At 38.1% G+C, this 11,922-nt stretch overlaps 1 protein-coding gene across 3 annotated transcripts; it reads right to left on the reverse strand.

The window, feature by feature from the left end:
* Positions 1–2,611: 2,611 nt before the first annotated feature.
* On the reverse strand, positions 2,612–7,194 carry LOC125750747 (uncharacterized). Of its 3 annotated transcripts, none has more exons than XM_049028969.1 (6): positions 7,104–7,194; positions 6,250–6,597; positions 4,644–4,691; positions 4,099–4,230; positions 3,693–3,724; positions 2,612–3,051 (listed from the first exon to the last, which is right to left on the reverse strand). In XM_049028969.1, the coding sequence occupies exons 1-6, from the start codon at positions 7,153–7,155 to the stop codon at positions 2,935–2,937; spliced, it is 729 nt and encodes a 242-aa protein (XP_048884926.1). In that variant the 5' UTR covers positions 7,156–7,194; the 3' UTR covers positions 2,612–2,934. The 3 variants fall into 3 exon arrangements, with proteins under 3 accessions (XP_048884926.1, XP_048884928.1, XP_048884927.1); XM_049028971.1 differs by lacking the exon at positions 7,104–7,194 and adding an exon at positions 5,971–6,028 and having other exon boundaries at positions 6,250–6,289; XM_049028970.1 differs by lacking the exons at positions 2,612–3,051; positions 3,693–3,724 and adding an exon at positions 6,003–6,028 and having other exon boundaries at positions 4,098–4,230.
* Positions 7,195–11,922: the final 4,728 nt, after the last annotated feature.

The raw sequence follows: 11,922 nt of genomic DNA on the forward strand, positions 1-11,922 counted from the left end.
TTTCAGCAGTTTTAAATTCACAAGTAATATACATAAACTTACATAGTAATAATACATAAAGTGAAATACTATGCTAATTACCGGGAAGAGGAAAGGGTGCTACTTATAGAACCAATGCTAGTCATTTATATTTACTTGTTTGATAGGTGCTTTTTATCTAAAGCAACGTGCAAATGAGCAGGCAGTGTAAGGCAGTGTCTGGAGCCGTAGGGGTTAAGTGCCCTGCTAGGGGCTCAACAGTGAGATCACTCTGTCGGTCATAGGATGTGAACTGGCGATCATCTAATTGGTACCATTTTATGTCACCTGGAAGGACTCCAGAACACCAACGTGGTTCAGCTCCTTAGACCTCCGAAGTGGTTAGCAGGTCAATCTGGGTTTATGACACTTCTGTTAAATGCCTTTCAACCTCTTTAACAGCTTCAACTCGATGTCATTTCCGCTGTTTCCTGCGAGAGCCAAACTGGTTGCTAGCACGTGAACTTTAAATCTATTGACATCACCTAAATAATCTCTGCACTTCACTCCAAAGTGCTGAACTGTTCCCTCGGCAGCTCAGCCCATAACTTATATGTCATCTTAGATACAAGCCTCTCATTTAAACCACATGTAGATGCGGTATCGAAGGCGTGCTTCCTACAGCTATGCCACATCGCCAAACTGAAACGATTTCTTACTATTCAAGGCAGAAAAATTGATACATGCCTTTGTATACAGTAGGTTATACTACTGTAATACTCTGTTATCTGGGAGCACACACTGCACACTGCACACTGCACACTACATACCTTGCAGCATATTCAAAATGCAGCAGCTTGAATTGTCACCAAGAGCGGGAAGTTTGAACACATAACCCCTGTTCTTAGTTCCCTGCATTGGCGTCCTGTTAGGTTCAGGACTGACTTCAAAGTTGTTCTACTTACATATAAGTACATATACGCCACTTAAAGGTCTAGCTCCTGCCTACCTGACAGAATTACTTCAAGTTTACAAGCTGCATCGTCCACTCAGGTCACAGAATGCAGGTTTCCTTGTCGTTCCACATATAAATAAAGTGGGAGTGGGCGGTAACGCATTCTGCTACAGAGCCCCTATACTGTGGAATGGTTTGCCAGCCTATGTTCGGGATGCTGATTCGGTCTCGGTCTTTAAATCTCAACTGAAGACCCATTACTTCAGTTTACCTTACCTGCAACCTACCGCACCATAACTATGGCTGCTGGTGCCGCTGTACCTGTCCTTTTTATCTACTGTGCTTGTCCGTTTATGTGTCAGTCATGTTCTGACCATCCATGCTCTCTGTCTTCCCACATGTGACGAGAGGTGCCCGGGGCGGACACCATCTGAGCTGGAGTCCTGGTTCAGTCCCATGGGGGGGTGACATCGCAAATGGGACCTATGAACTGTATCATCAAGGGTGCAGCCTTCAGTGCCACCCGACACAGCCCAACGTGGAGAAAAGACCTTAGCCTGAGGCCAACATCATTCTTAATCCCTGCATATACCTCCCTTTTAGCAAGCATGTCCACTCTTTTCTCTTCTCAGTGATGTTAGTTTGCCCAGGGGGGTTGGGGGGGCCAGTTGACCTTAGACCCCCAGAGGTTTTTTTTCTCCTTACCTGATTTTGGTTTCTCTCCTCCCTTGTCTTCTGTCTTTCTTATTTCTTTATTCAGTTTGTTTCCTTCCTTCTTTCCCATTCTGCATCACCCTCTACTTATGTTGTATGTATCACAACACAACCCTGTAAAGCACTTTGGGACAACTTTGTTGTGAAAGACGCTATGTGAAAATAAATTGAATTGAATTTAACTGGACGGCAGCATGGCAGTAGACTGTTGTGTTGCAGCAGGACCGCCTGGCTCCATACTGTGGAAGCCAAATGCGGCGAAAAATGAAGAGGCAGCAAATGCAGGTCAGGTGCAAAAACAGACATCATTTTATTCTTCTCCCAGCTATTCTCCAACACCCCCTCTTTTAACCTACACACATGAACATGAGTAAGGGAGCGTGTGGATTCTGCCTCAACAGTAGCAGCTCCTACAATACCAGCAACCTGCACTGGGAATGGGGCTGAATACGCCAGTGGACAGGACTGCCTTGAATTTGGGGGGGCTCGGGGCTCAGCAGTTGCACAGATCAAGGCACTGCTCGGGACACCCTATTGATTTTGTTGTGGGGCTACCAGGGTTGTTAACCCATTAGACGCGGAGCAGTGTGGCACTGTGGTTGGGCTGGGGAAAACTCAGCACGACTTGGAACATCCTGACATAGGTCCAGCGGTAAATAAAGTAAATATTACGCATTGCGTTGTGATGTTGTGTGTGTGGAAGTGTTATATTCTGTAATTACTATAGTTAGTGTATGTATATACAGAAGTTAATACAGTTTCCTCAAAAACCCAAAAACATGACGGGAGCAGATGAACAATGTGGTTTAGAAAACTCAGAAAATGCGTTGCCCCGGCTTCAATTGGGGCTCCACAGTAGGTTGTGTGAGTGTGCATTAACGCAATTAAAATATCATAATGCATTACTATTATTAAATTAATCATACACGTCAACACGTAATTTTTGACAGCCCTAATAAGAAATTTTTGGACAGAAGTACAATGTTCATTTATACAAGTTTATTTGATGCTGGGTATGGCTTGACTTTAAGTACTAAGGAGAAAAGAACAGTTTTTTATATGCATATATTATTTACTATCCAAGTACAATAATATTGTGAGAACCTGGATAAACAAAATTGCCATTATATAGCTTGTGACAAAAAAACAATGAAACATTACACAATGACAGATCCAACAGTATCTTTGAGGTGTACAGTATATAGCTATACAGTCACACACAGACATGTCGGGGGATTATGACAGTCTGTTTGTTAACTGACCCAAATCATCGGTTTGTCCCATGTTTTCCTATATTCAGCCAGACTTCATCTTGTAGCTGAATAAATTACATGAGTGTCCAGGTCCTTTTGTCTTCCCACAGACTTCCTCTTATGACGAGTAAAATCCAACGCTGCATAGTTCACCAAATCTGGGTCTTGGTTCTGTCAGCGGAATATAATATAGAATCACGATCTGTTTCTAATTTACTCTTTATACAGTAATATAACATTTCTTTATAATGGCTTTCCCGTTGTGGGTGTTCTTAACATATTGCAGATCCATTATACTTTTGAGAGATATATGAGTGACTCAAAGCTAAGCTGTCTGTAATATATGAATATGAATATGGGTGCTTGTGGGTGTATATGTGTGTAACAGGTTTATAAACTGTGTATGGAACAGCTAAGTAAATATTTAATGAAGTGATTGAAAATCGAGTGGCAGGGAATACGAATTACCAAGTATCAAGTCACCTATCAGTATTTAAAGCAGATTTTAAAAAACTAAAGGTCATTGTGGTTCACTGAATGACTTAAGCTAAAACAGCTAAATGAAAATTCACAACAAATAATTATGTGATTTTTTAAAATTAAATGTATATAATCAATAAGAGTTCCTGGAGTGCTGGCTGTACCCCACCCTTGTGCCCTATGCCCTCTGAACTAAAAAAAGTGTGATGCCACAAAACACATAATAAACCATTCAATCAATATGTAAACATTTTTGTCATGGGTGCAGCCATCAATTTTTGTCCATAATGAAACTCGAAAATTCTTTCTGTTAAGTAAAATAAACGATTTACCTGTTCATCATGAGTTTGCTGAATGGCATTTCCTGAATATGAAATAACAATGAAAAGTAACATAAATAAACTATCCTTTAAGCATTCTGTGAATCTTTCCGTGAATAAAATGGATTCTGTTTGAACATGACATAAGCAAGAAACACTGGAAAGGTACTTGAAAACGTGGTTATTTTGAAGAGCGTATTTGTTGTCCTGCCTCGATACTGTAGCAATATACTGTAACTTTATTCATCTAGTGAAACTTTGAGATTAACTGGTTAAAACTAACGATACCAGGATTAATTAAAGTAGAAATTTACAACAGCTATTGCAACATCTACTATTATGAGGCATTATACGCATACTGCCATTATTCTGTTGATTATTCGCTGTATAAAATATATGTGAAAGAAATATGCCAAACCTTTACTGTCTTTGTTCCTGTCTTGCAGTCTCCCTCTTACTACAAGCATGACAATTACTACCAGTTGGATAATGGCCACAATCCCCATAATGACAAGGACAGGAAACAAGCTGGTTTCTTTTCCTACATTATCTGTCAGAAATAAACACCAATAAAGTGGTTGATCTCTTTCAGGCTTTTTAAATATGATCACTGGCATAAAAACTATTATTCCATATTGAAATATCATTTCGTCGTATCAAAACATTGATTTAGTTGTATTTTTTCCCAGATAGGAAAAGAGAGAAAAAAACTGACTTGGCAGAGTGGTAACAATAAAAGGACATTTTATGTTTTTCATTAACGTTTCCGTCTAAACTGTGATGGTGTGGAAATCATTTAAATTTTCCTCAGGAAATAAGTAACAGTAAATAAATTATGTTTAGCACTGTAGCATTCAGTACATCTTGACTTTATGTATTTTTATATACACTGAAATTACCTGGATATTTTATTCACAGATGACCAACAGGTTTATGTTATAAATAGACTGTAATTTACTTTACCATATTTTGGCAGTCCTTTATGAAGGTCATCCTCCTCTGGGATGTTTCCTTTAAACACAAGTTAGTAAAATAAGAACACTTACTTGAATGATTCTGAATTAATAACAAAATCAATATCATGTGTCAATATAGTCACTGAACATGTTTTCTTATATCTAATGGAATAATAAAATAATCTTCATAAAATATTATTTTCCATTCACCAAAAGTATGGCTAGCATGCAGAAAAGAATACTTCATAAACATGAAACTTTTGTATACTGTAGTTAACAAAGAAACAGATAATTACATAGATGATTATTTTTTTATATATATAAATAATTGATTTATTTTATTTATTTATTATATATATATTTTTTTTTCTTTTCTTTTTAGAACATAAGACGAAAATTAAGCTTAATGCACCCCGAGCTGTAAAATATATATATGAAAAAGAATAACCAGTCAATGTGCAGTGGAGGGCAATTGGCTCCATGGAGTGTTTCTATAAACGCATAATGCGCAGCTTAGAGTGCATTAACTCGCTTATATCACTCAATTTGTACATAAAGGCTGCAATTTCATGTTTACAATCCAAAAACACAGTTATTAGTAGAGCTACTTTCTTCCGCCTGTGATTAAACTTTTTGCTTATATGAGACCCGAGCCACCATTAACTCGAGAACTGTCTGTTGGCTGGTCAATAAGTAAAAACATGGAATCCAAATGTGTAGTTAATACACTCTAAGCCATGAATTACATGTTTTTAGTTGCATGGCTATGGAGGCCAAGGAATGTAAATAAATACTGAGTCATTCATTTATTAAGCTTTATGTACCGATTGGTATTCAGTTGGGTAGAACATTATTATGAAAACGTGGTTATTACATTATGGGTAAAACTCAAATCATTTATTATTTATCAATTATTAAAACCAGATATGCTTACCCTCTGATTTAGGCAGGTTACAAAGGACAGTAAAGTATCACTGGTTGGAAGCGCGTTACATTGGTAAACCGTTTTGGTATGAAATCACTGACCATAGCTCTTGGCCCCCAGCCTGAAGCATGGTTTGTAGCAATTTTGTTTTTATAGTTTCTGTTATTTTTAAATTGTTATACAACTGAAACTTTAAGTGATGTTATTTAGAACTAAAGATTATTATTGTACATCGAGTAACTACTGTGATTCACCTGGCTGTCCTATCATATAAAATTAATCAATATCCTTCTGACCAAACAGATTTTTTTTAATATCTTTTAAAAACTCTTAATCAAAAAAATCATAATTTTATCATTCTTAACTATGATAATATTATAGTATATGTAAGTTTATGTTGATACTTTACTCGCCATTGTACAAGCACATAGGACTTCTTACATTTTCACATATCCCTTCCTGCTCTCCTATAAGACACACAAATTCATGACAGATAAAAGCTTTGGGTTAAAATGCAGAGTCAAGCAAGACACAAAAATACTTGCACTTTCCACACACGCACAGATAGAAATGAGAGACAAACTCACAACCATGGAAAGAAGAGGCTGTGGCGTTAACCAATAAGCTTGGAATTATCTTATTTAACAAATATTTCTAATACATCTAAAGAATTTATTTTGGAACCCACCTCTGATATGTAAAAAAGTTGCATTGGCAAAAATCAACATTGTCTCCACCCACATCCCGCAGAAATACAGTCCTGTGTCGTATGAATCCACTGCAGTAATTCTGAGGGAGATGTTGTTTTTGGTCACATTCATTTTGGTACGTTCAGCTGATGCCCCATTGTAATATAAAACATTCCTTGAAGTGCTATACGTTGACAAGATACACAGTGGTACTGATTGATTGGCTTGTCGGAACCAGGCCACGAATCCTGCAGCTTTCATAATGTTGGTGCACAGTAGTGTCACATTTTCACCCCGGGGCATGACCACGGAGTCAGGGTACACTAGAAGGACTCCAGGAATCAATCCTGAAATTTGTAAAACAGAGTCCATATCACTATAATATACAGAGGACATTGTTGCACACAAATGAAAATAAACACCAGTCACATCTCACTTAAAAGAGCCAATGCTATTTCACTTATTCTGAGAACTCATTAATATCACTACACCATGAAATCAATGTCATTACCTCTCTTGTCACTCATTTCCTCTAAATTAGTTTATTGAGAGACGCACATATGATGTAAAGGGAAAATGATTTCAGTTTAGATATCTGTGAAGTATAGAAGTCAAAAACTGATAACTGTCTTATTGATGTTATTAGCAGAATCTCATATTTATTTTGCAATAATCTCAGTTTTTATTACCAATAATCCTGATTCCATACGTTTTTTACTTTCCTCTGAAGTAACTGTTCAGCATTATTACGTTATTGCATTATATGTTCATTTGGATGGCACTGTAAAGTATATATCATAATTTAAGGAAATTTAAGACGCAAATGATAAACATATATAGTAAACATGCATACTTATCCCAGCAAACAGCAAAATCTTTGTCCAGTTACTTTCCAATTTGAGCATGGCTTCGGTATGAGTGTCACGTGTGACACTGAACAGGTCATATCTGAAATCTAAACTCAGTGTCTGAAATGCTTTAATTTTGACAAGGCCACGCCTCTCACACACTCCCAGTGTTTTGCATGCAATACAATGTAAAAAAAAATAAATAATGTGAGGGACAGCGAGACGTAGGTTACTGTAGAAGCCTAATTGTTCCATATGGAATACAAACCTGTAAAATTTCTTTATAGTTTCTTTCAGGAGTAACAGCAAGTTCAGCCACATAGAGAAAAGAAAGAGAAAAAAGGTGTGTATTTTATTTATAGTAATTTGTGTGGGTCATTAACAGCCCAGGGGGCGGCATGGTGGTGCAGTGGTTAGCACTGTTGCCTCACACCTCTGGGACCCGGGTTCGAGTCTCCGCCTGGGTTACATGTGTGTGGAGTTTGCATGTTCTCCCCATGTCGTCGTGGGGTTTCCTCCGGGTACTACGGTTTCCCCCCACAGTCCAAAAACATGCTGAGGCTAATTGGACTTGCTAAATTGCCTGTAGGTGTGCATGTGAGAGTGATTGGTGTGTGAGTGTGGCCCCCATCCTGGGTTGTTCCCTGCCTTGTGCCCATTGCTTCTGGGATAGGCTCCGGACCCCCCGCGACCCCAGTAGGATAAGCGGTTTGGAAAATGGATGGATGGATTAACAGCCCACTGCCGGTGATAACCAGTAGCAACACAGACAGGGAAGTTAAGAGTTATCACATCACTCACAGAGGGGGCAGACACTAATGGAAGCGCATGCATTCTATGGTAAACATTACACTGTTACACTACTTATTATTCACAACATTAATCTGAAACATACATCAGAGTATGTTTCCCTAGTTCTGTCGTTGTATTGTTGTGGTGATTCTGTCTCGTACGCCTCTTCGTGTCCCAATTAAAACCCTTTTTACCTCAGTCCTCATCTCCATCTCCTGCTTCCCTGGTCTGTGTCATAACTATTTTACTGTTATTTATCTTCACTAATATAGTAGTTGAACTGCGTTAAGTTCCGCATTATGTATATTGAATTACATGGGAATTATTAAAATTATGTACAATTTGCGAGATTCTTCCACAAATGTCAGTCCATTCATTGTGGAAAAAATGATGTCACCTCATGGTCAATCACAACTTCTACCAGGGTACAGGGGCTCAGGAGAACCAAACTGCACACAAGGTCGGGAGAATATTTTGTACACACAGTTCTGTCCTAGGATGATGCAGCTCAAATGGGGTTTGAGAATAAGGGTTTATTCCAGAAGGGATCAGTCGGAGTTTTATGAAATAATACATGCAAACTTACAGTATGTTTTTGAATGCATGATGTATTAGATATTATCAGGGACAGAGAAGTGTTTATAATTGTGTGAAGAAAGCTGTTTGTTGTATGTAAAATTCTGGTTACTGGGATGGGCCAGAGGTGAGGCTTTGGGTAGAAAAGGAGTCTCAGTTGGGCCAGCTAGTTCCTCTATAAGCTGAACGTAGGGTCTGTGCTAGCTGAATTTGGGGGTGCACTGGACAATTGTGCCCACTGTATAGTCATTGTAAATATTTTTGTATTTTTGAACTGTAATCACCATTGAATAGCTTTCATTTTGTCACTCCGGTGCCTACTTTTGCAGATTTTCACACTGTGAGAGGAATAATCACCATTTCACTGAAGGTGTTATTGTGGATTTTTCATATCTTTTATGAACCTGGTGCCACAGTTTTGCTCAGGAATGGGACAACAAGGACACTCATTGGGACACCAACTTCCAGGATAACATTTATCTAAATGGGAAAAGCAAACTAACACCAGAAAACACAATGCAAGTAAATGACTGAATCAGAGGAAGGGAATGACAAAGACCAGGGAGTAACATTGCACTCCTCTGCAGCGTGTTGTATGATGCCACAGCAAACAGTCACCCCAGGCTGGCTTTCTACTGCTTTAACTCTCTGTGATGAAGCTGCATGGAAATTTTCCTCAATTCTTCTCATCATAAAATGCTCATGTCAAGTTTTTGGTTTCCATGGATGGCCTGGAGGTCTCAGAGAACTTGCCAGAAGATCATCCTTTCGCATATTTTTTTATAGCCTTGACCTTTTCTTGTGTCAAGAAATGACTTTCTTTATGAAGTCTTGTGACATTTCTCTTCCATGTGGTGTCGTTATTACCAGCATTAAATGGGAGGGGATTTTAGTTGTTAAACTGTCAGCCATCTGATGTCAGCATTGTCGGTTATCTGGTGGCCAACTATGTGATGACAGAATAGACCCATCGGTTGTTGAATTCCTATTAATTAGCATTTTATCAAGACTTATTCCTAAGATCTTCATTGGAGTGTATTTTTTCATGATGATCTTAAATCATTTTCTAACTGATGACTTGTCCTCTGTATTTCCAGGTCATTGAGCAAAATACTTAGACATTTGAGTCATTAATACTCATGTACACATTTACATACTTGTCCATACGCGTACAAATCTCAGTATACTTGTAGATCTCACTATGTGTACGAATCTGATTACGCACGCGGACTCTGAATACACATTTACAGATTCCTGTACACATTTAAAAAACTCAGTATGCATTTATAAATTCTTTTACACATTTGCAAATGATTACACACACGGACTGAGATACAGTCACACAACTCTCACTCTCCATACACTTTTACAATAATTTTGCCACAATAATAGCCCCATATTAACCAGGCAGATATGCTTGCTCATCAAAAGGCAGTATCTGATACTCTTTTGAATCGGAGTATATCTCCCTCGTGGTACAGGCAAGCATAACAAGTGGTTTCTTTGCAACTGGTTTATTTGGCTTTTCCAAATCCACTGTGAAGACTAAACATTAAGCATCTTCAAAGAAAAATGTATCATAAAACAATAGCACGCAGGAAATGTGGAATAACATTTTATTAAAGTAAAATACAGACAGACAAAAATAAAATCCCTCATTGGCTGCATGCTATAGAGAGAATTTGTCCTTTTATGTTCTTTTAATTACCTTGCATTTCCTTTAGTCTGTGGGACTGACAGAAGTCTTTTAATGATGTCCATATTTGCGGCTTGCTTTTCAACATTGTCGTGGAGTCCTTTCTCTCGTGAGAGCAGCCCAACAGGAATTGTGCGCAAGTTTTATTAAGTCAGCACAAAAACAAAATAAAATAATGTATACTTAAATAAATGCAACTTAAATAAACTCTCTTTTATATGAAATAAGGAAAGGTAAACAAATTATGTAAGTGTCCCACATAACATAATGGCCAGTCTATTTTAGCTCTATATAGCCTAAACCTATAGCTTTAGGGTCTATGGCTGCAGTTGAAGAAATATTCCATGGTGGAAAGACTACAGGAGTAGATGAAATCTGTCCTAAAATGGTAGGTGTCCTGCTTCCGACCTCAAAACACAAGGTGTGACGTGTGAGCGTCTAAAGTGTTTGAAATGCATGTGTTTCATAGTCATTACATGAGACTTGAGAGCCCTGGTCATAAGACATGGCCAGCCATCATTAAATTGATACAGTCCACAATAACTACTGTTTGTACAACATTTTATAAATATCTGTGTTCGTGCTTTTGTGTGTGATTCTGGTTGTTTTTATATCACCTTGTGCACCTATTATACTGCCTTTGTTCTTCTCTTTCTTTCAAGAGCAGGTACATATAGACACGGAACAAAACCCCTAGGTAGGAAGTGACTGCCAGAAAGCCATAGATGGGTGGCGATCTTAAAAAAAAGGAATATGCCGAGCTTCCTTCATGCGAGAGAAAAACAAGACTGTGGCTATTATAGCTGTAACTCACTGCTGTGAAAACTAAAAATGTTAAAGGGGATGAAATCATTTATGTTACATCAAAGATGCAATGGATCTACATCAAAATACTGTTTGAGGGCTAACTCCACCCCTCCTGTGAGAAACTGCACTTCACCTTATTAGGTAAAACACTAACAAGTGAATTTGAATTGAATGGTGACGGGTGCAGCGTGTCACTTCCTGTCCAGGGAGTGTGAGGAAGCAGCAGTTCAGTGTTCAGTCTAAACAGCTCAAGGGAACTGCACCCTATACAATTTCAGTACCAGCGGAATGTAGTACTATGCATTCTTAAAGACGTCACATTTAAATTGCTTAAATTTAATTGAAATGTTCCCAGAAATTAGTAGAGGTTAGCCTTTATTAGCTTCAAATTTAAATAATTTTGTCAGTGAAGGCAGAATACAACATATCCTGACTCAGAAATATCAGCAGACATAAGGTCATGACACTGTCCTCATTGTCCAAAAGGTTTTTTCTCTGGGCGCAGAACTGCGAGGGGTGCTTTCGGTGCGTTTTATGCCTTTAGTTTCGGTAAGTTTCAGTAAGCTCTTTTCGGAGGTTTGTGCGGAAAAGTGGTTAGGAGGACATTCCGTGTCGTGGAGCCTCAGAAGACGATTTTGACCGATTACTTTAGAGAATGATTATAAGAAAGTGAGACGTCCATTGCTGTAACGGAGCTGGACACTTTTGTGCACGCAAAGGATGTTCAGTTCTTTTTTCCTTTTTTTAAAATATATATATATTTTGTATAATTATGTATTCCGCAACGTTATAATGATCATCTCCATTATTAAGGGCTGTATTACAGCACACCATAGTATACTCTATTCAACTACAAGTGCATTTTTGTGTTATAGCTTCCTTTGTTATGGATAGTTTTTGGGTAGTTCAGGCACAAATTGGGTAAATAAAATATAGATTTTCTCTGAAACTTG

Source organism: Brienomyrus brachyistius, chromosome 10 (assembly GCF_023856365.1).
Source record: "Brienomyrus brachyistius isolate T26 chromosome 10, BBRACH_0.4, whole genome shotgun sequence".
Lineage (NCBI taxonomy): Eukaryota > Metazoa > Chordata > Actinopteri > Osteoglossiformes > Mormyridae > Brienomyrus > Brienomyrus brachyistius.

Coding starts and splice junctions, on each gene's coding strand:
- LOC125750747 (XM_049028969.1), bottom strand. CDS start 7,155: ATGCTCAAATTGGAAAGTAACTGGACAAAGATTTTGCTGTTTGCTGGG. Junction 4,231..4,643: donor TAAAGGACTGCCAAAATATG/GTAAAGTAAATT, acceptor TATTTCTGACAG/ATAATGTAGGAAAAGAAACC. Junction 3,052..3,692: donor AGCAAACTCATGATGAACAG/GTAAATCGTTTA, acceptor TTCCGCTGACAG/AACCAAGACCCAGATTTGGT.